The 27456-nt window shown below is 34.8% G+C and overlaps 1 protein-coding gene across 5 annotated transcripts in view; it reads right to left on the bottom strand.

Annotated features, from left to right (window-relative positions):
* The window catches only part of LOC116165375, a 160567-nt gene that overhangs the window by 93869 nt on the left and 39242 nt on the right, over positions 1-27456 (bottom strand). For all 5 annotated transcript variants that reach the window (XM_031479763.1, XM_031479764.1, XM_031479759.1 and 2 more), the window contains exon 2: positions 5291-5413. In XM_031479763.1, coding sequence (XP_031335623.1) covers positions 5291-5413 — 123 coding nt within the window. The remainder of the gene's footprint in view (positions 1-5290; positions 5414-27456) is intronic.

Below are 27456 nucleotides of genomic sequence, written 5' to 3'. Positions count from 1 at the left end.
GTAGAAAAAATAGAGGGTCCCTATTTAAAAGAAAAAAGTTGATGGCTACTTCCGGTATTTGCGGAATTGGCGCCATCTTATTTTCAGATACTTCGCTAAATAACGAATCAAAACATATTGCAAAATAAGCATTTTATGGGGATTGTCTACAATGACCATGGATTTTACCATGTAAGCTTGGGGTAACTTGGGACTGAGTCCAGGGATTGCATATGCCCACATTTGTACGATCCTTTATACAACTTGTTTTGTGAATTATTGTTACCATTTGTAGCTCGCAAAGAAAACGGATAATTAAATTCCCTGTGAAGAAGAAGACTCCGTGAAGTAAGCAGCACAAACAACGAAATTAATAAAAAATTATGGGCATTTCAAAACGCCCAGCTGACATCGCGCACGAAATGAAAGTGCAGATTTAGGGTGGATTTGCGTGTAAGCATGATCTGTCGATGGTAACGCAATTATATGTAGGTACAGAGTTGGTGAATTAAATTTGAATATGTATTTTTAAAAGTTGCCCAAACAATGTCAAGGGACACAACATTTAACATCCCTTAAAGCTTAGAGATCAGGCCGTGTGTTACATTGCATGAAAGGTTACTTAATTCTATAAGAAGCTCTTGGTTTCAATCGGATCGACGACAGTAACATAGAAATCGAGTGATTTAATTGCACATAGGTACATGTCTTTTATCTTCATAGTGACAATCATCTATAACTAAAGTCTTTAATAATTAAACGGCTTTCAAAAGATCAATACAGCTTGGCGACAGCAGAATTTCTCCATAATCATATAATAGTCGAACAGTCAATGTGCAATCGAACAAAACTAACACAAACGTTACATCCCTCACTATACATTTTCAAATCGTTATTAGTATAGGAAACGTCATTCTGCAAATAGCCTCCCTTTTTAAACAAAAGATCTCTTACGGCGTGTTAACTAATGTCGAAGGCAGTAAAAAAGAAAAGTCCTTTTGTTGGCGGTGTCGATGAAATAAAAGGGAGGTTATGTTATTGTACAAAACTTGTGGTTAGCACACCATTGTTATTATCTCTACCAATCACAGAGGCCTAAACTATAATCAAAACAAAAATGCTCGGCCTAAGGCTCTGACAAGAACTTTGAAATTAAAGCGAACTACACTTTGGTTTTTCTTATGGAACAGAATTTCCCTCACAGCTGTTCGGCGCAGTTAATTTCTAATCTTTTACACACGGAAATGAGAAAACAAATCACCGTGAATGAGCCATAAGAAGCTAACCCTTCAATTTTAACTATGAAAGGTACTTAACTAATTTTAGTCCACAGATTTTTATTAATGAGTGAACGTACAGATTTTACAAAAACTAAATTAATTAGCGATAACCAGCTGAAACGTGTAGTTCGTCCAGATTCCTCGAGTAAAAAGTTAATTCGCCGTAAAGGCAATTACACGGCAGTTTCCCAATAGTCACCTGCCCAAATAAAAAATTTCAGGTTAACGGGAACTCGTTATGATGTTCAGTTCGAGTGCGAAATGTTATTCAAATCCGAAAACGATAAAAAGCAAAGGCTTAGCGTAAATAACGCGGTTTTACGTTACACTTTCTTTTCAAACATCCTTTCATGATTTAATTGTTTTACGCTTACTGAAAATTTTAATTACGTTTGCAAGAAGTCTTCATATTATTGCAATTATATTTTTATATGAAAAGCGCTTCCGAGGCGAAATGGCCTTTCGCGTAGTTTTTGTGCATAATAAAATTATATTTAGCTTATATGTGCTATAAAAGACCTGGATCAATAAATATTTAAAATTTCTTTCTTCTTTGTTTCTTAAAAAAATTATTCGGGTAACGATTAAGAGGGCATTTGCTGTAAAATGTTTCTTTCCCTCTTTGATCTCGCCGTGACATCTACATTCTCCACCTTCTTCCTTGTTAATGACTTCATGTTCAAGACGTCGAAACATGTAAGCAGCTTATTTTTTTTGGTTTTTGAGGTTTTTTTCACCAAAAACCCGTGCGAATAAAAGACAATAAGGTCTCCGGTGGGTTGAATTTTTTGTCAGATAATATTTTGAATACCTAATTAAACTATATAGCTGCTTATTTTCGCCTACAAGCTCCTTCTTTTAGTTGCAGCTAATAGTAAGTTTCATAATATACAATACGTGCACTTCTACATTTGAAATGAAAACAAAATCACGAGAGCTAGACGGAAAAATGGAAATTTATTCATTTATTCCTTGGTCTACCTTTTGTCCTGGATTTCTCTACTCCCGTTTCACCTGCCTATTGTCATTTATTCTACAGATGTGATTAGTTGGTTTCTTTCATCTCAATGATTATGACCTACTTCTTTGACAATACTGTTTTTTACTCTGTCTTGCCTGGTTATTCACGAAATAAAGAAAAATGTGCTTTTTTGTGGTTTATCAGCCCATTCTGTTCGGTTTGATCTACCCCAATTGTTGAAGAATGAAAAAAGTCAATTTTTCTGGTAAAGATGACCTCTGTCTTGGAATCTGTTGCGCAGATTTATCTTTTTCGTCTTAAGACGGAGTCCCGTTAAAAATCCTTTCCAGAGTGTCAATAATTTTTAAATGTGTTATAATTAGAAGAATTCGTCAAAGTGGTTTTCGCATTGGTCACCCTAGAGCAAGTATCAAGCAGACCCTTGAGCTCGCATGGGTCGAAGGGCATGCCGAAGAGGCACCTCTAAAAAGCATTATGCGGGCCACTCTGTAATTGGGCGCAAGCTTGTTGAGGGCCCAGAACAAGAGAGGGATAATAAATAAATAAAACATCTTGTAGAGAATGTTACACAGACGATGAGACGACACACCACATACTTGGTGAATGTCCCGCTCTAGTCCAACTGAGACGATCCATGTTAGGGTCTCCTGGCCGGACATGGTTACGATTAGAGCCACTTCCCCTTCCAGCATCCTTAGGTTCATTTCAAGTGTGAGATGGATTGAGTAGAGGGCTCGAACGAATCTAGTTGGGAAGATAGTACAAAGGGGCAGAATTTGAGGCCTATGTACGCGTGGACTCTGTCCACCACCCTATCGTAATTCAGAATCCGGGAAGATTTCTATGGGTAATCCTAAAATCATTTCAAAGAGGACTTCCAAAGAAAAAAAAACCCTTTTTCAATTAGGATAAGCCTACCTAAAATTAAGGTTTCCGCGGTTTAAATATGTTTCCAAAAGGATTCGTAAGATATTTAGGATTTTTGTTCCCTAAAAACATTTCATTATAGATAGATTGGGAAAAAACCTGCCCAGAAACGTCAAACTTAACGTGCAGGTTAACTCTCAAAATTTTTGCGTTATTTAGTATGGGCAAATTAACGTTTTCTACAGATAACCTGCAAGTTAAGATTAACGTTAGTGATACATCACAAGGCTGATTGTTGTGGTACCTCCTCGCATATTATCATGAACTTTATAATTAATTATAGTAATTGACGACCAGAATTTAACACGCTTGTCTCATAGTGTCCACTTTATCTTGGTGGCTTATGCAATCCATATCGTTAGTAGAACGTAATTGTTCAAATGCAGCAGTTTAAAAACACTAATTAATGTATGAGTCAAAGTTCCCACAATTGTAGAGATAGTGATGTTACTGCCACCTTTACGACAGTAGAAAGTTTGCTCCAGATTTTTCTAAGAAAATTACTAGCAAGATTTTAAAGATTTCAATGACCTCTAAAGGGCTTTCCAAGGTTTCTAAAAAGATTTTTACGATTTTAGTAAGATTCCATAGAAAAACTTGCGATAAGATAAGATTTTTGAAGTTTCTTGTAACCACTTTCAAGAAGAAGTGTATTTCTAAGAAAACCAGTTCCAAAAATGTTTCCGAAAAGATATTTAAGTTAAAAAGATTACTAATCGCTCCAAACACATTTATAAGAAAGTTTCTAAGGCTCCTGATTTTTACTAAAATTTGCAAATAATGACCAACAAAAAATTACGAAGGAGCTTTTCAGGCTTCTAAAAACGTCTTCAAACGTAATTCTAGTAGCGCCTGTAGGTACGAACACTTCCTTAAGAAAAAAGCGACTTATATGCTATTTAAAGAACACAAATCGAGCCGTTGTCGCTTTAGGAACAGCCATATCTTCATTGTAGGTAATCGTAAAATTTTTTAAATTTTGGATATACCATAAAAAGCTTTTTTAATAAAATGTTGTTTTGAAGATATATCTAGTGTTCCAGATAAAATGTTACCTAAATTGCAATCCTCACGATTCGACTGATCTACACAATTCCATTTCTGTCTAGAGCTACATAATATAATGTCGGAATACAAGTAAACCTAAGCAAAACGAAGATAATAACAGAAATGATGGATATCAGTTTTATTTCTCCTCAATCCTAATTAATTAATTAGATAAATAAAAAAAGTTTGGACGAAAACATTTCAGTAGTCATGTCCGAGTGTGATCGATAAACTTTGGTTCACGTAATGGGTATTATAGATTATTAAAGCAATGAAAAACAAAAAGGGAGCATGTAGCTTTCAATGCAGAAAACTTTTTGACAAGGGAAGGGATAACAGGAAGCCAATAAAAACTAACTTGAGACACAAATTAGAAACCGAGTGAAAACTTGCGAGTCCGGACAAGCAGAAGAAAATAAAAGTACTAAAATAGGAACGTTGAAATAAATCCGGGTTGTTTTATATGTGGTTAATCTGATGTAACTTATTCGGAATATGTTTCTCATGTAAATTTTATACTAAAACTATGCTACACCAAAGATGAATTTCCGCATTTTAAATATTTGAAAATCATAAGAGGTTGTTTAAAAATGGAATCGTTCCGGGATTTTAATTTAAAAGAGATCTTCCTCCCAAACGCAGGTAATTGGAGTACCGTAGGTAGTTGTTATAACGATGTACCCGTTTTATAAAAGGGATGAATCGATACAGCTTTTTTGGAAACTCCTAATAGTGACGTAATTTAACACTTTAGGTGGTAGTTTTACTCCAAAAAGTTTAACATCAGAGTTCGCACGTTAGATATTTCTCTCATCCTCGGCGGCTCTAAGTGTGTGTTAACTGTTATAAGTTTCCCTCGACGATAAGTTGATAACGCGAATCACGTTTGTATATGCATTTGCACAACACTGTAGATAGTATTTAACTCTGTAAATGCGTACGTACGGCATGGAATTGAAACTACACTGCAGAACGCTGCTGGTTCCAGTTTCAAAGTAATTTACATAGTACACATTACAAATTATAAGAGAGCATAATTTGAGGATTAGAATCTAAATATGCAAAAGTAACTCACCTAATTCCGGTCCACAAACTCGCGGAATAATTTCCAGAATAGCTGAGCAAGAGGGATCTTCGAAGCACAGTTGCCGAGCGAGCAGACAGTTGAGAATCGCAATCGCAGTTTTTAAATTGGGACCTGAAATATTAATTAAGTATAAGTACATCTACATAACCTCGAATCAAATCTACTTAGCGCAGTCACCGACTGTTGTTAACATTAACTTACAGTTAAAATTGTACTAATTAACTTCGGTGTACGACTTTAAATGTGTCATTACCAAATCCCTCAAAATTAAACTCGGATGCTGCCTTTCCCGTATAGATTTACTTCACAGTGTTAACAAGAAATTTTCAGGTGAGATTAATTAATCAATTTAGTGGTCCAGATTCGAGATGCCGCGGTTACATCTAATTTGAAACGAGAAGCAATATCCCCGTTTGCTGTCTCCTGGCTGTTAATTGCGTGCACGTACTCATTTTGCTATCGAATTGTACATGGGTTTCTAATTCAGATTTTTTTTGATATATCAGATGCATACCTAATGATCTTGTTCCAGAGCCAACTGTTTTTAAAATTGTAATCACATTGTGCGTGTTGTTTTGCATTTGCGCCAATGGTGCAATTATGGGCAATTATAGTCTAGTAAAACTAATTATGTGTGCCATATCAATGAAGCTGCAAGTTGTGTTCGTAAAATCGAAACTTATCTAATAAATCAAAACAATGTTGGGCACACGAACGACCCACCCGGTATCATTACAATTTTATGACGTCTTAAAAAATCCTGCACTTGGAAATTGAGTAGTAAAACCTGTTAAAAAAAGATGCTTGCTTCATATATCATCCTATCGAAAATTGAGCCACATTATAACTTTCAAGTTACACATTTTGAACTTTAGCAGGCGTTGAGTATCGATTAAATAGTCAACGTCTTCATGGACCACAGATAAGAAAGTACCAACCAAGAGTTGCGGGACAATTTGCGCCCAAATAATTGGGGAGCTTCCTCAAGATATCTAAAATTCAATTACGTTTGTGGAACTAGGAAACCTGCACCCGAACTTGATAAAGATTAATGGGTTGCCATAACTACAACCGTGTTCAAGTAATTTTTTTTCTTAAAGCCAAAATAACTTGAAAACCAGAAATGGTAGGTATCAAAAGAACTAAAATTTCACGTAGAATCCAAAAATGCAATAAAAAATAGGGACTGCCGTTTAAAATAACGAAGTTACTAGCTACTTCAGGTATTTCCGGAAGTGCGCCCATTTTGAAAATATTTTACATCGATTCGGCCTTCAGAGTAACTCCTAAGTAAAAATTTTCAAAAACCTACCTATTTCATTTTCCCAGAAACGTTTAACTAAAACTCCCAAAAAAACACCCTGTATTAATATACACAATAGCTCAAAAGTATGGATTATCAATTTTATAGGAACATTCTTTGTCGGTCCACTTTTAATTTCTTCACAAAATTTCTTAATCTTATTTCCTCCATTCTTATGTTATTCACAACTGAAGTTTTCGCCACTCACCACTCTCCATTAACTTATTAAAATGTGCTGTTATTTTAACACCCTCACTCTATACTAATTATGCGAATTTCACCACTACCCGAAATGTGCGAATTCCTTGGTTAAACTTATCCTTTCGAATTATTTTATTGCAAATTCCGGGAGCGAGTTTTCTTGGGTGCGAATTATGTGGCCAGCTCCAAGGTGCGAAATAAAATTAATTGTTTTCTATTACAGAAAAATATCGACAGCGAAAACTTGCTTAAAATGAATTCAGTTCTAAAGTTCTTTTCTATTTCCGGTACAAAATAGCCCTAATAAACTCGGCGAACCTTACAAATTTTCGAAGCCGAATTCACCGCGGGAAATCTTCTATTATAGAGTGAATTTACCGCCCAGGAATTAATATGAATTTAGAGCATGAACCTTTTTAATTTTTGTTTATAAGAAAATATGGAGAATAAAAATGTGTCCGAGATATAAAATCTGTCTTAAAATTTGCATTGCAAATGGAATTTCGTGTGCCGAAGCGCTGAAAATGTTACATCAACTTGATCAAAAAGGCGTAAATGTCTTTTTAATCCGGAATATTTGACGACGTTTTTTTAAACAATTGTATTAACGTAACAGCAATTATACAACACTATCATGATCTTTCCAGAGCTCACTTTTAACTGCGTGCCCTATATATCTGCAAAATTAATTTTTGTGGATTTATCAAGAATTAAGTGGTTTCCGGAGCTTCTGGAATCTTCGTGGATTTCAGGGGAGCTCGGAGGATATCAAGGGATCTCCTAGGACTATTTTTACACATTGCACACTGTAGTAATCAATGAAATTTGAATTATTTATCGAAGATCGTTTGGAAATATTGATTTTCACTTGTCATCCCTACTTATACTGTAAATAACGTGACGGAATTTGCAGACACCGTTGCCAATTAAACATCAAATTGTCCTATAAATAGGCGCCGTCGAGAAGCTCATAAAATACCTCAATTACTGGTGACATTACACTATAACGCTTTTGTACGTGATTACCTTTATTCTCGAATGATTTCATTTCGATTCTGACGTGGAAATTGGCATTATATCCGATGCACAGCAACTGAATATTTTAATTACATATTTTAAGAAGTACGTATAGGCCGGCACCTTAATAAATACATATTTTAACATAAAGGGTGACATTTTACGGTGAACCAATTTAATAATAAAGTGTAACTTCAGGAATAATACAATCTCACTGTACCATGCATCGGATTGATAGTTCGCCACATTATATTACCACACGCGCTAATTGGCCCGCAGCTCATTTGGCGTTTCTCATTATATGCACTGTAATCACTAAATTGGTATTTTCTCACGTTCATACTGCTATTTCTATTGAATATCATTCTAGGAGATTTTGGATGGTAAATTAATTTATAACAAACAGTTCAAATACATTAACATCATGGGCAGGATATGCACAATGTATATTTAATTTTTAATGCAAAAGAAAAAACTTCATTACCCCCTTGGAGAAAAGACTACAACCCTGATCTTTGAATTGTTTCACTCCGAACTGAATAAATAATTTTCCACATAGCCACAATTCCAAAAGCAAATTGACATGAATTTGAAATGAATTCTTCCTAAAGTATATAACTTTTCAAAATGTTTAGGGGTTGAAAGACTAGTGCTTCGAGAAACATACCCAGCGGATATTTACTTGGAATCTAAGTCTAAATCTACCTACCTAAACTAATGAACCTTTTGAAAAAAATAAAGGAAATCCAAATCTTCAAAACTCACAAAGATTGCTACATACTCTTCAAAATCTCTTCATCTCTTCATAATCCCTTCAAAAATCTCGTTGAAAGTCTTGATTATAGAGACTTCTATATCAAAGAATTATTTGGAAATTTGCTGAACAAGCTGGCTTTAGAAAAAATAGAATCCATATATCAATTTTTACACAGCAAGTCCCTGTGGAAAATGAGTGTCTAGTATGCTATCTAGCACACGATTTCGAGTCTTTATTGGTAAGAAGGGTAGAAAAATGAAATCTTTTAATTTATACAAAAGTGATTTTATATCAAGATCATCGCGAAAAGTTATTTGTACGGATGCACTGTTAATGTTTCCAAAGTTTGAATTCGTTAGGTGGATGATGATGATGCCATCCTCGATATAAAAATTAGTTCGCCCTCAGGACTAAATTCAAAATAGCCGCCGATGACATTGATTTCCATTTCTCAAGAAATAGATACAGATTTTAACCGTAGCACTAAGAAACCTATATAAATAACGATTCGAATCAGAGCAGACATCAGTTCTTTATAACTTTTACGTTCATAAGGACTAATTAATTACACTTTCACATCGAAAGTATGCACATTATGTAAAGAATTACGCACTATTAAAGGCTGCATAAAATGGTTTTTTCGAAGAATTAATTATAGACTTAATTAGAAAAAGGATAAAATCGTCACCACGTTAGTGTATTTTCCAATTATCCTTTACAGAACAAGAGGTTTAGTTACCATGCGCTTGAAAGGTTTAATCTAGACTTATTTTACTATTCTGAAAAATTTTTAAGAAAACCGATGCATTATTAACTTTAACTTTATTGTCTCACTCAGAAAAAAAAATACATTAAATTAATAGAAAATTTGAGGCGAAGTTCAGCTTCGAAGTAATTCTTCTTAGCTGCTCTTACACTTAACCTCGTTGGTGGCATACTAAAAATGTACAAATACAGCTTTAAACTTAAACTTACTATAACATAATCATCATGGAAAAAAAAACAAATGCGAGAAAGAGATGGAAATGTTTGCTTTTATGTGTTCGACTTTGTAGCACTAGTACTTAGGTGTTCTTTTACTTTCTTCCGAAACCTGGATAAAGGTAACAACTTGAGATTATCAGAGAGATCGTTGTAATAATGTGCAATGCAGTAGGAAAATGATCTGCGCCCTAGTTCTGTTTTAATGACTGGTATACTTAACTTGCCTCTGAATCTCAAGTTCAGGTGGTGTACGTCCGTGCGGTAAGTTATTTTGTTGTATAAGTATGGTGGCGTTTTGGTTGAAATTATTTTGTGATACAAACACAGCATGTGTAGTTTTCGACGGTTGAGCATGTTTAGCCAATCGACTTCTATTAGTTTATGGGAGATTCTGTGATACTTTTTAATGTTAAATATTAAGCGTAGACAAGTATTTTGAATTTTTTGTATTTCAGAGGAATCGGTTCTATCGCGTTAGATACAAAGGCGGAAACAAAATTTTGACTCTTATCCGCAAACGTAAATTCTAAACCTTTAAGCTTTCAATATGTTACCAAGAGCATTTTGAGCTTGTAGGGGAGCTCAGACGGACAATGATTGCATATGAGCGAACTTCGATGCTATCATCCCTTGTGGCTTATAATTTCATAAACTACAACCCTCCGTGTGTAAAAGTTCCTTAAAAATTTGTTGCAATGGTATCCAATCATGGGGTGTGAAAAATACCCACAAAACTCCAGTTGATACTTTGCTATTATTCATTAAGTAGCGTAACAACTCTACTTCCCAATCAAAATCAAATTATTTATACTCCATTTTGGTATTATTAAATGTAGGAAACAATTACTTAGCGCTCGTTCTCCTGGGAGCGATAGATAGGGTGAAATGATAAATAGTAGTGCAATTCTTTACACAGTTTGGTCCATCTTTTCCTTCCCTATCGACCGTATTTACTTAGAATTAAAGGTACACCCAACGACGAGGATTTTATATCGATCGATACGGCGTGTAGCACGCTATCCAAAAGTATAAGTTAGCAGCCTCTGAAATAAATAAACATTTATTCGGACTTGAATATGATTAACTTGCGGCCAAACTGCTGTGAGATATGCACGAATGTTCTTCCTAAATACATTGCGGAGAGTCGTTATGTAATGGGCATGTGTGTTTTACAGCAGATGTTAAAGCGTAGCTTGTTTTTACGGTGGTTATGTAAAACAATACCTCACTGACCGTGTACTGATCGGAACCGCGCTAAATATTATTCTTGCTTATATATTAACAAACGGTCAGATTGCTTAATGGCGTTTATATTTATAAATAAGATTGTCTCAAAATTAATTTGTATACGCTAGCCAAGTACATCAATAATACCATATGCTCTGTACAACATACGTGAAACACTTCATAATTACTTGAACGTGGCTTTAGTGGTATTTAGGCACTGTGTCACCCAGAGGCCCATACAAAGGCTGGACTCTAATTCTAGAATAATCCTCCGCAGCATCTAATTTGCATTTTGATTTTACTGTAGTATAAGATACTATGAAAGTGAATGATATCGACTTTTTTCACGATTCCCTAAATGCATTAATAAATCAAATTAGATCTTAAGTCCTAATGTTTGTTCAGAGCCCCAGTGCCATGTAATTGGAATTTTTATTATGTATGGTGTCTGGTTAAACAAATAAAAAATAAAAAAAGTATTTGTGGAGAAACTGAAGTAAGATCTATCGTTCCCCATCAGAATTAAAGAAATTGCAATTGAGGTGAGATCCTCGCGTAGACAAAAATAGCTTCTAAAAGCTCGATGTTTTTTCACGCAATTTGTTCCTAATGTAAACACACTATTTCACAATTATTCTCAACTGGGCAGTAAGTTCGGCTGGAGGAATGTAAATATCAGCATACTTCTTTTAATAATCAAATCTGTCAGAACTGTTGTGTAGAAAAAAATGTGCGCCAAGGTACTAGCAAGCCATACTCGCATGATAGTTCTTAAATATAGGTATTTGCCACTACCGTCGCAAAAAAATATGGATGCCTGCCTAATATGCTATGGTGTTTAGAGGTAGGTAACTGTTTAAGACCACACCATTTTTTCAATGCAGAATTTAAAATTTTTTGGATTTCTCGCGCTACAGATAACTGTAAAACCGAACCAAATGGAATTAAATTTTAGTTTTTTAGTTTCCTTCTCTAAAACCAAATTGATTTTGATGCAACAGGTTATTATCTTCCAGAAAACTCTAATATTTTCGAAAAAAACAGCAATATTGATATCGCACGATAGCTTTCAACATCATAAATTACGGTCCAGAAATAACTATGTAATTTATATGGCATCGGGAACGATTCCAGTTTTACAGAGACATTTGAAAAAAAGTTCGGTGCCGTCGCGGCCTTCCAATTTTTTTTTAATCCGGCCCGTTATTTTCGTTTCGGTACGCCTAATATAGAAATCTAAAATCTGAACAAAATCTGTCGAGCCGTTACCTCGAAACACGCACGTAGGTACATACGGACAGATGCGGCATTTTATGAAATATGAAATGAAATTATAAACTGACAATTATGTTATGCATCCAATTAATTTGTGTACTACGGTGGAAAAACGAAATATTCACTTTTCTTCATTTTCGAGACTCGAGTGTAGGTTGCACGATAGTAAGTTACTTGAGAGTCAGTGAATAAAGATGGAATCATCCGCCAATTACGACCCTTATAGAGTACGAAATTTGCGAAAGCATATATGTAACTGCTTATTATGGAATGCCATCTTCTCAACTTTTCATAAAAACCATACCTAATTACGGTCCACCAGTCGATAATATACAACAAATTGGTAAGACAACAAACGTTGCTGTAGTTGAAAGTAAGTAAACCTACTTAATTAAAGTTTTATCGATTTCTTGAGAAGCTCTACGTTATAAGAATTATAAAGCAAATCATACACAGACAAGACTCATTTAATGAAGTTGCATTGGCTGTCGACAAATTGGAGAAAATCCCGTTATCTAGCTGATAAAAAAACAAAACTAAAAAGCCGATAACAATTTAGCTTTTATTTCATATTTACTTCCCATTTTAAATTAAAAATCTGTCCGAAAATGAACAGTAACTTCTATTATATTGCAATGGAAAACTCATTAACTTTCACGTGCGGGTAGAAAATCCAAAATTGAAAAGTAAAAGGATGTGGGTAGTTCCTGCCTTCCGATATAGCAAAAACGCAGAGGCACAATCAGCTATAATTTTATTTAAAGAATGTCCCAAGAATTTAGAGAACACTTACCAGATTGACTATTTACGATGCCTGCACTAATAAATTCACACAAACAGCAAATAATAGAGACCCAATAGCTTTATTTAAATTTAAATCTTTAGATTTAACATCACCGGAAATTCGAACTTTTTGGCCCGATAGTCTACGTAGCGACGTTTCTTAAGTCTTGTGTATCACTTTTCAAAGCGATTGGGCTTTTTTAAACAAAGTTATCGTGCACACGGAGAGACAGACATAATGGAAATATAAAATTATAAAGGTACCTAAATATATAAAGCATAACAAGGTACGAAGAGTCCCATACGATTTTTCGTAGGGGAAATTTTTGAAATTCTATACCTGTTTCTCTCTTCTGTACACACTATCCCACCGCTCCTGTCCTTTTTCTCCCCCTCCCCATTAATAAATATTGGTTTCCGCATTATGTGATATTCTATACGCCTTGACTTTATCAATATCATGCTACATGGTAGTAAAATGGCCATTAACATAAGTTCCAAAAAATGAAGGATCTTTCGCCTTTTTCGATGACACAGTTCTCCTCAAGTTAACCGCCGCGCCTTTCAGAATTATGATTCACATTTCGAGCATTCCATTATAGTTCAGCAGTCACACGAAACGTGGGCTGTATTAAGTTAATGTCGCTACGACAGAACGTTCACTTATGCACGAAAATTCGTATATGAATATATAAATAAAGAATATTTAAAAAACGGTTTGGATTTTGCTATTGAGAAAGAACTTACCGAGGAAAAAAAGTAGAAAGTTTTTATGCTCAAAGCACACGTAAGGCTTTGAGATTCAAATTATTTTTACATTTCTTCAGGCAAGTTAAAGTCGTAAAGGACACGAGGTAAAATAAGGGCGAGCCGATTGTATAATAGCTCTACCCTCTCAATCGAGTATCGTATAACTAATGCGAAGACCAAGAGGAAGCAATAATTGTACAATTCCAATTCCTTGGTATCGTCTAATAAATTTAGTTCGTTTAACTTTGAATTTAGTGGTTGGATACATCCCCGATGACAAAAAAAGTTGTATTTCCATGTCTTTGGTTATTATTCACCACAGCGTGTGTTTGAGTAAGAATTTATAACACACGTAGGAAACTTCTACCTTGCGGCATTTAAATTATAGGATCCTAAGAATATAAGCAATAAATAACAATCGGCGCATATAATCTACGAAAACTCTTCCAAAGTTGGAGAGCAATAAACAACGTATAGTTTCAGATATTTATCGTAAAGTTTCACAAAACGTACGGCGTAAGCTTTCATGCCGCGAACTTTGATTAGTTACTTATAAAAATTTCTTTGAAAGAGTTTTCTATAATCAAGATCAAACGGTCGAAAGCTAAATTAAATTTGATGTTCAATTTAAAGATGTCTTAATGGAGTCGAATGCCTTTGCTTACTGTGCCTTTACATATTTTCTTGTAGATTACTTTGCAAAGAAAAGAAAATTGTGTCGATAGTTTTTTAAAAATGTGACAGAATTAGTGAAGACTCTTTCTCTTGAGTCTCTTGACAGGAAATTGTACTGAATCCGAATTGAGATCCAGGGAAGGGAGATAAAAACAACACGCAATGTCACAGCGGGGGGCGATGAGCAAGATCCATACTCAAAACTCGAAAAAGCATTACGGGCCGCTGAGATAGTACCTACTCTAATTACGTTGGGGGTGAACAAACAGATGCGCAGGGTTTTTCCAGAGTTCATACTTCGTCGTGTTTCTTCCTTATAAGTATATAGAATTGTTAAAATACTGTATTTCAAACGAAGCACAAGAGGGGAAAAGTTCGCCACTACCAGTATAAGCTCTCATTAAAACCAGAGTCGATATAGGATTGTGAAGTTCACTTTCTGACATGATGCTTTTATTTGGAACCTGTGCCATCTGCATGACAAGAGGATATTCAGAAAACTATACATTTCTGGAATATCAACATGCCAAAGTATATACAGACCCAACTCTATTTCGCATATGACGTATACCAATCAATTTTTATGAAATTCTGATCATTTTTTGTTGCTAATTTTTATGATCAAAAAGCCTTAAATATGCTTAGAGCTAAATCTTCTTCGAAAATCATGTAGTAGGAATGTTGGTCATACCCAAACACTAGCCCAAAGACCTGTAGGTAAAGCCGCTAGCATCTGCATTTTTGGTTGCTAAGGAAAAAAAATAAAGAAGAAACTTTGAAGCTTGTAATTGAAAAATTTTGGACTTTCGGTTTAATTGGTAAAAAATCTATGTTTTGGTCCGATTTATAGACTAATTTTTTTAACCCACTTGAATGTTGCATCCTGTGTATATTACCAACAAGGTTCTCCCGAAATAATTTATCCTTATATACGTTCACTAAAAACAATATTTGAAGGACACGTTACGGTATGCTCTAATTTCCGATGGTTTTTGGGAATAACCAAGATAGTGGTATTCGGTCTAGTCAAAAACCGTGAACAGCTTCTACTTCATAATAAAAAGACGGAATGTGACATTTTATCGCGGCTATTCCAAAATGGTTTAAAAAAACAAGCTCTGATTATAATATTTATGTAATTCGCCAATTATATAACATAAATACAAAGCTAAACAATGTTAGCAATGTATTTTTGGCGTTTGTTTAAAAAGTTTTTCTATGGCGATGGATTCGCTGGCGAGGTAAGCTGAATATTTTTTTTAAATTCCTTTTCTCTATTTTTACAACAGATGTATATTTAAATCCGTGCTTTTACTGAGAGCTGTTAACTAACTCATCAAAAATCGGAGTGTGAAAATACAATAAGTCCCATTCAGTTCAGTTTCATTTCCCAAAGTGGAAAGCAGTACGTTTTTAAAGGACCTTGCATTGTAATATCCATCGCAGTTTCAATTTTCGTATCTTACGCTTAAAAATAACAATAGAGTAGATAATTATTCCTCAGTTAAGCCAAAAAATAATAAAGGTGAATTGTTAATCATTTTGGAGATTTGCAAAAACAAACGCTTGTTGATGAATTATGATATTACAAAAACGTTAGGCTTTTTACTTGTGAATGGTACTTTAGTTTAGTACTTTGCTGATGATATTTATGCTTATTGCGTTTTTTCAGATTCCAGGGTCTCCAATTAACCAAGTCGTTTTCTGGTGAAAATAGATACGTAAATATTTCTAAAATGTATCATCGATTTGTGTAATAACGGAACTTTTTATTTACATCGACTGCATTTTGATACTTTTTACGGAACATTCTATCGAAGGAAAAGCTTGCTAAATAAACCATGAAATCTTGAAAATATACATGCCACACTCTTGCTGCTTTCAAACGCGTATTACAATTTTCTACAATCATGCAAGTTATGAATATTTTCGTAGGAAATTTTCTAGTACACGAATAAATGCACTATATAATACCACTTAAAGATACTTTTCCTTCAAATTCAACAAAAAAAATAAATCCTGGTAATGAATAAAAGGTAGATAATCGCAGGTATGAATATGGCTTGCAACGGTATGCAAAGGCTTAGCAAGTGGTGTATTAGTATTACGGTATATGCCTCGCATTGAACTGCTCTAGCACTGCTTACACCGCCGGCAAACCTGTACTTGACATTTTCACTAAGAAGTTTCTACAAAGCAGAAAGATTTTTTAACCCGGAAATCAATATAAGTACTGCACGAGCATAAAGGAACGTTATGTTCGAATTATTATGTTTTTATGAAACCTGAGCGTTCTAGATCCTTTTTAGAGTACGATATAAAACAGAAAATCAGATGCACTGGGAAACTTCAAGATGGCTCCAATATATTTGAAAGCTTCAAGGGAATCCATTCCAGGTTTTTTCTTAAAGGTAAATGTATTACCCTGAGAGCGCATTCGTTTAACTGCGTAGACATTTAACAAATACCCGTAAAGCTCGGATATACTTTAACCAATTACTACACCGCTTTCAATAGATGTGCTTGCAGTTACCCTGAGAGATTGACTAAGAGTTTTCACGACGCTAACTCGTTACCCGTAATTCTATCTTACTCGGACGTTTGGAGTTACGCGAAAACCATCCAAATACAAGGCCAGGATTTAAACCATGCAACAATTTTGCGTAGGCATATTTATTTCTCGAAACGTATCAATTTCCACTCTCCTTTTCTCGAAAATCACTACAAATTGCGCTGTATCGTTTTACTGTTTAGTTGATAGATATAAAACATGGCATCTAAGGGGCAATTTCTGTATCGGATTTCCGCTTCAAACCCAACGTTAGAATTCTCACTCGAAAACATATTTCAGATTTATCCTTTCTCATTAGAAGTGACAAAGGGCCGGGAAGTAGCATTTTCTTTCTTGAATTAATCGCAATTGAAAGTATTCTAACAATGGACTACTGTTTTCAGGTGGACATATATTACAACAAGAATGAGGTTGTTCCTACAAATTGCTAAGGGCGAAGGGACTATACGTATAAGGTTTAACTACCGACTTCTGTCATTCCATTGTTTTTATACGATCATTTGAACGTACGATCAATTTTAGACCAAAACTGGGCGTTAAGTGTCTCTCACCTCACCCTCTCAGCTCCCATATAGAAAGGCCACGGTTTAGATTTTCAAACTGATTTAGTTCCCATTTAAGTCCAATATGTTTGTAATTTATGCAACCAAAATACTGCATACACACTTCACCGATCTCGGACATAGCAGAGATAGAGAGTCGGTTAAATGGGGAAAAAATTGCAATTTTCGTGCTCATGTGAATGCCCTTTTTGATGTTCGGAAACAATGCAAGGCTAGTCGATGAAGCGTAAACATATTTTTTTTCGTTATTCCGTTTGATGCCTTTGGCTTCGTTATTATTGACTTTCGAAAAATTATAGAGTTTAAACGAAGCACGCAAACGCAACCGCATATTTTTTTTAAGCTAATAGTTGGTTGAAGAACCCAAAAAATATGATACACAATAATATCAGTAGTTTTAGCATATTAAGCGCTTAATTACCTACAACTGTTCTAGGAGCACTTTTCTAGTAACAATGCGGTACTGAACAGTGTTTCTTCGTTCAGCGTTTATATATTTCTTACCATTTCAAAAAAAAAGTAACTGAGTAAAGAATAACCGATGTTCCAATTTCCCCACACCTTCTTCAGGGGTTATATTTAATTTTTTGTGATTCTTGAGCTATATTGTAAAGATTGCACAAAAATTGTTCAGGTACTCCTAATGGAATGTTTTAGATCTCACTCTTCAGAGATTCTTTAAATGGTACAAGTATTTTTAGGGATTCACAGAAGGTTTGAAAAATATGCGTTTAATGAATCGTGCATAGCAATTTTTAGAGAAACGCCCAATATTTCTGAAAGGTTGCCTAACAAACAAATTCCTCGGAGTATCATATAATACACGAAGAAAAATGTATGTTAAAGGCAATTAAAAATATAATAATAGCTATCAAAAAATATAATACGTATAGGGATACCTATGAAGAATTATAAAATTTATCATATACATATTGTTGCAAGTGTATAGCTAGTTTTACTATATATTGTTTTAACTCATACAAAAAAAATGTATGTAACGGCAACCATCTCATATGCATGCTTTTGTAATACGGGAGTAGTTGAATTAACATCTCCGCTTTGTATTAATAAGTAACTTAGATTATTGCAACTAATATACACACCCTGCCAAAAATCGACTGCACCAAAATTTCTCGGGAAAACACTTTTTCTTATTAATTTTGGTGCGTAGAATCCAAAACAATTCGTACTTTTTCGATCAGACTTCTCAATCAAAAGTTATAGACTAGAAACCAATTTCGAAAGAAAATTCAAAGGGCTGTAACTTTTGAACTAGTAGCCCAATCTTGGAACTGTTTGAAATTATGGATTCTCAGGCCACATTCTATAAGAAAATTTTTTTTCCGGGTCGATATGAGACAATTTTTTACCAAAAATCAGGATACACACATATTGGTTTCGAATATATAAAATTATAAGTTCAAAAATCATGATATATTTGCAACAATAAGGTATAATAATCAATATAATACAGTTTTGTTGTACTTATACTGCCATATTGTATTGGCCCAACCCTCAAAATCTCTGGAACATCACTCATGATTATAAGTGGTATAGAATTCATCTATAAACTTCACCAAAATTGCGAGCCACATACACATACGCACTGAACTGACTGTCGACTGAACAAAAACCGCATACAATATACAATACAGAGCTTTTAATAATTTAATGCAACCTTTGCAACGGTTGTTCTCAAAATAAGCTTATGCTTATCTTGCAGATTCAGCATCATTACGATTACATCATATGTTAAAAATTATTATATGGGTTGTTAAACTAACAATCTTTCAACCGCAAGGTTTTCATTTAAGAATGCGTTATATACTAAACTGTATTATACACAAATAATAAACCCATTTCGTTAATAAACTATATTTTAATGTTTATTATCTATTTGCTCTTGGATATATTTAAATATCTAAGATCATATTTAATACAATATCATTATTATAATTTTTACTATATGATTTTAACAATCCATTTTTCTCCGTGTATAATAATGGTTTTTATTTGTTAGGAAAATTGGTTCCTACACCATAGTCAATAGGTTCAGGGCCAGATAAACCATTCGGTTACCTGTTCTTCCCCCTGTACCCCTTGACACATAAAGTATATATTCCTACACATAGATTCTACGAATCGAAACAATTAGCAGAATTCCAACCAACAACAGAAAGAAAGAAACAAAAAATTATGTTAAATTTTGCTCACTAATTAATATTTTTATTTTCCGTTTAAAGGCATTTTCGGGCAGAGACAATAGCTGTCTGTAAATCGAGTTATTACAGAACAGAAAATGAACGTTGAAATATTTCCAAATCATGAAGGGGATGGAAGCTAAACTCCCTTGCATCAGATTTAAATGACATCAGTACGGAATGTGAGGTAAACATTTTCTAAAAAGTGACGAAGCATGCAGACCCCTTCTTTTCAACACATTAAACCAACCCCAAGGTTTTTTACACACTGTGCCGATGTTCAATTGCTTCGCAGCCACAATCAGCTACAGCGGCTATTGAATTTGTGCACTGGTGGTGCATTGTCATGGACCAACAAGAAACCTTCCGTCAGTTTTCCGCGTCTCTTCACTTTAATAGCATCTCTAAGGCGATGCATCAGGTTTGCATAATACTCTCCCTTTACCGCACTGCCCTTATTCATATAATCAATTAGTAAAATTCCCTGAGAGTCCCAAAAAATGGTCGCCATTATTTTTCCTGTAGAAGGGATGACTTTAAACTTCTTGTAAGGACTGGAGTCCTTAAAATGCCACCATAACCTTTGTTATCCCAAGGTACTCGTATAAAATTCCGAAAACCGTGGATTCTGAATCCTACTGAAGCACTTGGTTTTTTCACATCTGAAGTGATCACGTTAACAGAGCGCCCTTAACCACTCACAAATAGTTGACTTAGAAGGGAAGTCATCTCCGTAAACATTTTTGGAGGTTTTACTTTTTTTTGTAATGAATTTTATAACAGCCCTTATTCATTTCGGCATAAACTGACGGATAATGCAATTGTTTTGTAAATTGCCAGGCAAGTTACCAAAGCATATGTGATAAAAAAACACCATAATGAAAAATTGCATCAAAATTCAAAATAACCCACTCCGGGAATATAAAAATAATCCCTCGTACTTTCTGGACAATCACTCATTAATCTCTAACCGTGGATATTCCTGAAAGTATCTGTCAGATTTTTTCCACAGGATTGTCATTTACAATTTATTTTCGAAGCACTCCATTACTTGATGTATATAATCTATTAAGGCGAGAATGGTAGAACGGTTTTTTTCAAAATTATTTTATCTATAGCTTTTGACGTGTAGAAGGGATCTTCACCTATACAGGGTGGTGATATGCGATTATTGGCTCCCTAAATTATTTTAGAGCAAAAATGTATTGAGGTTTTTTGTAGAGAACGTCATTCAACGGTATTAGTTTTCAATTTTTTTCATAATAAAGACGGAAAATTGGAAAAATAAAATTCGCATCTTTTTTAATAATCTGTGATGCCATGGAATTTTCTAATACAAAAACTACGTCAATATCTGTCATGCCATGGAATGTCTGCTATAAAACAAATCAAATTCTATCAAAAAGTATTATATTTAGAACAGCGAATTAGAACTGCTGCTAATTCATAATTGGATATCTTGTGACATTCTTCTTCATTACACCTTTCCATAATTTCGAAACAGAAAGCTACCGCTACTCGTCTTTCACAATCGCCTTTACGTACTCCTTGATGGCTTTGAAATTTGTAGGACAGAAATTTATTCTTTTGTAAACTTTTCTGAAAACACGTCTATGATGTAGAGACCTACGTTGGATGCAATCTACCGCAAATTTGAATTTGGATTTTCAGCTAATGAGGCCAAAACGTTAAAGGTGTTATCATTTGCATAATTTTCGTTGTTATTCTGAACACCGTCGTTACATTTATCACATAAATAAAAACTGTGAAAGTGGCCCATTATTAAGCAATGTTTCAAGTTTTCGAATATGCGCGTAATAGTAGCTTGACTTGGAATGAGCCTCTCTGGGTATTTTACACTAAACAAAAGCGGTAACTTGACGGGCACTATTTCCTGCGTAAAACTATTCACCACCCTGTATAGGCGATCCTTTTAGTTTTTTGGCCTGTAGAATCCAAATCGCCGAGAAAATTTTGGAAATTGTACTCGTGTATCACTTTCTGTGTTTATTAAAAAAACCACTCTTCGTTAGTTTGCGATTTTAACGATTTTTATATGCCTGGCCTACAAGCAAATTTTCTCGTGGAATGTTAGATCCGGACTGAAGGTCTAGACTGATGCGCCACACTAATTTTAAATCTTCCGCAACGGAGGTTAATTTAGAACTTAGGATGTACCATATTTCAAATGTACAGGAAAATATTCATCTTTTCGATCGTGTGCATTAATTTTAATGGGAACGATTTCAAGACTTTTCAGAAACTTTAGAACCATCAAGTTAGTTTAGTTTTATTTATCCCCATACCGATTACAAAGTAATATTGGGTTGTCACAGCATATGATAAGGTATAAACTTACAAACAGGCAATATAAATTGAACTAACAACATAAATTACAATAATTCGCAATAAGTTCGCATGAGCATCGTATTATATGGTGTACAAGAAGACGATATTGTAATCGTATAAAAAGTAGAATCTTCCTTCTGTTGACCCACCTTGAAAATGCCCCATTTATTCTGTGTAACGCAAAGTGGCTATTTATTATTAAGGGTTGGTAACAACGATCACTTACTACTTTTAAAATTCAAAACAGCTGCGCCCCCCCTTTCAGATTGTCGAGTCCAAAACTGCGAAATCTCGAAATCCAAGTGGTCTCACTTCTTTTACACTATTGAATAGCAATTGCAATCGGCGGGGCCTTTGCTGAGTAAGGTAAAGATGTATACATCTCATATTACATATTAATAATGCATATTTTATACAAAGGTTTGATAAACAAACAAGCGGATCAACGCACTCGGTTCTCTCAGAGGATATTGTCTTAGAGTTAACATTCAGAATCCATGGCAGACGATTATTATTTAGGTGAACTACGGTAACTTCGTGTTATTCCCTTTACTTTTGCTAAACATTAAATTTAACTGCAAGAACATCGCCTAATGAATGTTAATATCAGGTTGAATTGGAAATTGGTGGTGGTTTTAGATGTGTTGTATTACTAACGAACGCAATATGGTGCATGGTCGATATTTCGTTGTAGGTACGTAAAGGTAATTGCAAGTTTCGTGTCCCATTAATAACATGTAGCGTTTAAAATATTGTATGAAAAAGTTTGTGGGAGATTAAGAAATATGAGCTAAATCGTGAAAAAGATGTAGGAGATTGCCTTTGAAGGTGACATTGTGGCATGATTACAGCAATACACTCTAATTCCTATCAAGGAATAAATCTCTTCCAGCAAGGGTTAACCAATACACCTTGCCATTAGCGCAATGACCACACGGTAACTTGCCAACCGGTTTTACAATCCGTGACACGCAATCTTCCCCCTCATAATTAAACCGCTCGCAGATGGTCATTTTTCCACAGCAATAAAATTTAGCGTCACTAGGCTTAGAGCAGAAAAATGTCAACGTCTGGACTTAAAATATTCTCGTTAACAGTAAGGTACATTTAATTACCCTTTGCGGTTATTCCTTAATAATTTTTCAACTCGTTATCAGAGAAACGGGTCTACCTTAGTTCTATGTACCTATGGAAGTGCACAATTTACAAAGACTTCTTTTAGTGGCGACTTGAATATTTTGTAAAAGTGTAATGTTCGAGTGTCGTGACCGCATTCACATAGTGGCACACGCATGGAGTCACGCAAAGGGCGACACAATCATAGATTAGTGGGGGTGGTTCCCCACCTTGTTGCATATAATTTCACCTACATTTAACTAAACCTTTTCTTAAAAATGAAGTCATATAGAAACCTCATCCCCTCGGAAAGTCATCAGAAAAAACAATTCGTGTAATCTGCCAACCGAAGTCCCAATAAATAACGAATTAAATCTAGAGTTGATCACGTTTCAGCTTTTTATTCTCGTTACCGACACCGTTTAAAATGTGAGTCGCGCTTGAAACTTATTTTTGAAACACTTTCAATTCGACTCCATCTTAATTATATAAGTCGCTTTCGTTTCACGCTTATGCCACTTTTATTGTAACGATAACTCAAAGAATCTCAACTTCGGGTTTTAAAACACCATCAAATTTTGGAAACATTAAAGTTGCAAACTCATTACATAGTAAAGTTACTTTCTCAGTTTGAAGATAAGTTAAGGCTCGAAACTCTGTTACTTTTAAGTACGCGAATTAACGGAGTATTGATCCCGGGAAACGTTTGGTTTTGAATTCATGACACCTCTTAGTTACGAAGTCAATTATAATATCATAATTGGCTCGCTTCGAAATCTTTAATTTTACGCAATTTTAGTCAATAAAAATATAAACCACTTCAGTTGAAATAGCTACCTACATGTATCAATTCGAGTTCGTTGAGCTTAAAAATATTGATATTCCGAGCGCAAAAGGTATTAATAATAATTTGTTTTTATTAGGGTATTCATTAGGAAGGAGTAGAAGGGCCACATGCAGTTATTGTTTTCATTTCCGACTTTAAAATCGGAAATTAACTAAATTCCGGCTTTATCCCAGTAATTAACAAAAATTGAGTTTCATTTCAGAAATTTTGTATTCTCAACTCCCTTGTTAACGTACTATACAAGGTCTTTCAAGGCGAGCTTTTTACAGCAACCCTTTTTTCATACTTTTCGTATCCTGCACACATTACACATCCAAAATTAGTAGTTTTTGGGAAGCTCGAAATAATACTGTTTGATTGGAAAATCTTCACGTATTGATGTTTTTCCATCTCTTGTGTATCTGATTTTATGTTCAAACGGGGTCGAAAAGCTCGTCTATTCAGTGGCGTTCGTCCATTTACAAAAATAACGAAAACTTAACTTTTTAAATAGAATGTCTAGTTGAAAGGCCGTAAAGTTCTGCTTCTTTTTATATCTTATAGTTTACGATTTACTTGAGTTTGCATTTCACATCCTGGGGCAAATAGAATTGGTGCAAATTGTCCGCACGACAATTTCTAGCTTCGTCGAAAGGAAGGTGTCCTAAATTTTTTTACACAAGATGAGAGGCTGTCCTAATCTTACGTAATAATAACATGAAATCTGGAAAAATGAAGCGATTTAAGTTGTAGCCCCACATGCAAAAACCGAAAAGTTCTGAAGACATTAATTTGTGCTTGTTTTTGTGGTGATTATCAATATTGACGGAGAATTTTTAATCCCTAACGCCATCATTTCCAATCGAATTTCGTTTTGTGCTCTAGCTTTTGTAGGCACGTTAAAATTAACCGTAATACGGAATTTTTAATTTATGCTAATAACAAAGGTTTCCGATCCCTACCAAGGTTTGCATCTAAATTGTGCTCGTTTTCTGCTGACTCGTGTGCCAACTCCCACATTGTGTGCGTCAATAATTAGAATTAAATTTTGTAATCTGGATGAGATACAACTTACTATACGTACCAATTTTCTTGGACTTGTCTTGTATTGAATTTTGCGACAACTTCCACGTTATGTGCTACAAAATTAACGATATTACGTAATCTCCAATCGCGATTAACGTTTGGAACTGAATTGTGCTGCTCCTTAAATTGGATTTTTGTTTCCCTTTCTAGCATGAACGTGAGGCTTTGTAAATAAATTCGTATAGTATGAGGTCAACTGTCAACAAAATAATGTCAAAAAAAACCTTTTTTAAATGTTCGAAATAGTTTATATAATATTTAAATAAAATCAATTGATACTAAAAAAAATGGCAGTTTTGAAATTCGAATAATTTTCGCTTTTATGCGAGAAAAACCCAATATTTTATATTTTCGCGGGAAGTGCAGCAACTCAAACGAAGGTTCGTGTAAATCTGTGCCATGCTTCTCAGCTCTAGCGAGAAAGAGAACGTGGGGGCTGAGGCGGCAAAACATATCTTTTCGTGGTATATGTTTAATTGGCAAATATAGGTAAATGTATCTTTTATTTTTTACTTTCTCATTACTGTAATTAGCATAGGGTGTAGGGTAATTGTTTTGCATTACTTGCTTATAAATAAATTTGAATTTGTAAGGCGCAATGTTCGTAAAATAAGTTAACAGTTGAGGAAGTGACCGTACCTACTTGGGCGTAGTTTTTATTTGCTATAGATAGCGCGTACGTAGTTTTCTCAGGTACTTAGAAATTTCACAGAGAATGTCGCTTCAATTACTTTATAGAAAGTGCGAGTTATGAGGAAAATTCCTTTAGCTTAATTAATTTTCATCCTGTATTGACATCAGGGTTAGCACTATCATTAAGGGTGTTAATCCAATTACGGCATATTATAGTTTTTTATACGTAGGTATAGTTAAGATGGAATTTTCCACAGGTGTGGGTGGTGTTAATTTGAGGTACAGGATGTTTAGATAATTTAGGGTGCCTGGGAGATTTTTTGTATGTAGTGTACTTTTCACATGCCATGCATTTTATATTTCTGGTTATGGAAATCAGTTACGATGATTACCTCTGAAGTGCACCACAAAAACATTTTAAAGTACTACTTTCTCGAAAATAAATTATCATACAGTTTTTTTTAAATTGCAGCTGATAATTAAAAGTAACAAAATATACAATCCACACGAGGTGCGTCGCCTATCATTGTCTCAGATCGACCCGGAAAAAAAATTTTCTTATAGAATGTGGCCTGTAGAATCCATAATTTCAAACAGTTCCAAAATTGGGCTGCTAGTTCAAAAGTTACAGCCCTTTGAATTTTCTTTCGAAATTGGTTTCTAGTCCATAACTTTTGATTGAGAAGTCCGATCGAAAAAGTACGAATTGTTTTGGATTCTACGCACCAAAAATAATAAGAAAAAGTGTTTTCCCGAGAAATTTTGGTGTAGTCGATTTTTGGTAAAAAAGGAAGGTTATACACTGCCTTTTTTTGAGCCCCGAAAAAAAAAATTGTCTCAGATCGACCCGGAAAAAAATTTTCTTATAGAATGTGGCCTGTAGAATCCATAATTTCAAACAGGTCCAAGATTGGGCTACTAGTTCAAAAGTTACAGCCCTTTGAATTTTTTTTCGAAATTGGTTTCTAGTCTATAACTTTTGATTGAGAAGCCTGGTCGAAAAAGTACGAATTGTTTTGGATTCTACTCACCCAAATTAATAAGAAAAAGTGTTTTCCCGAGAAATTTTGGTGTAGTCGAATTTTGGTAAAAAAGGAAGGTTATACACAGGGGCGGACTGGGTACTTAAGGGCCATTAAGCCATTAAAGTATTAGTGTAGTAATGAAGGTGCCGGGGGGGTAGCTCTGAGGTGCACCACAAAAACATTTTAAAGTACTCCTTTCTCGAAAATCAATTACCATACAGTTTTTTTTTAAATTGCAGCTGATAATTAAAAGTAACAAAATATACAATCCACACGAGGTGCGTCGCCTATCATTGTATTTCAGCACTTTCATGCTACGACAAAAAAATGATAAATTCATTGTAAAACACTTCAATTAAAACAGAATTTTTTAACAACCTAACATCGACCCCAATTAGAGAAACGTGTTAATAATTTATTAATAGTGCAAGAAACTAAATACAGCACATATAAATTTCCAACGGGCCATTATGATCTACAGGCCAGGTGGCAATCGCCACCTGCCCCCCCGTGCCAGTTCGCCCCTGCTTTTCTAACGGTCGCTCAGACATAGCCACGCAACGTGCATTCCGTACTCATTTTAATATCGCGCCACGTGGACGTGTTCCTGGCCGGCAATCCATTGTTTCATGGGTAAACAATTTTAGGGAAACTGGTGATGTGAAGAAAAAAAATTAAAATGAGTACGGAATGCACGTTGCGTGGCTATGACTGAGCGACCGTTAGAAAAGTATGCCTCGACGGCGAACGGGCGTTCCGCCTTCGTCCACCCCCTGATGGTGACTACACTACGCAGCGGAAAAACTTTATA

The sequence above is a fragment of the Photinus pyralis genome, unplaced genomic scaffold (genome assembly GCF_008802855.1).
Source record: "Photinus pyralis isolate 1611_PpyrPB1 unplaced genomic scaffold, Ppyr1.3 Ppyr1.4_LG3a, whole genome shotgun sequence".
Lineage (NCBI taxonomy): Eukaryota > Metazoa > Arthropoda > Insecta > Coleoptera > Lampyridae > Photinus > Photinus pyralis.
The sequence above is the reverse complement of the archived record's forward strand: the minus strand, read 5'-3'. Positions and strand labels throughout refer to the sequence as shown.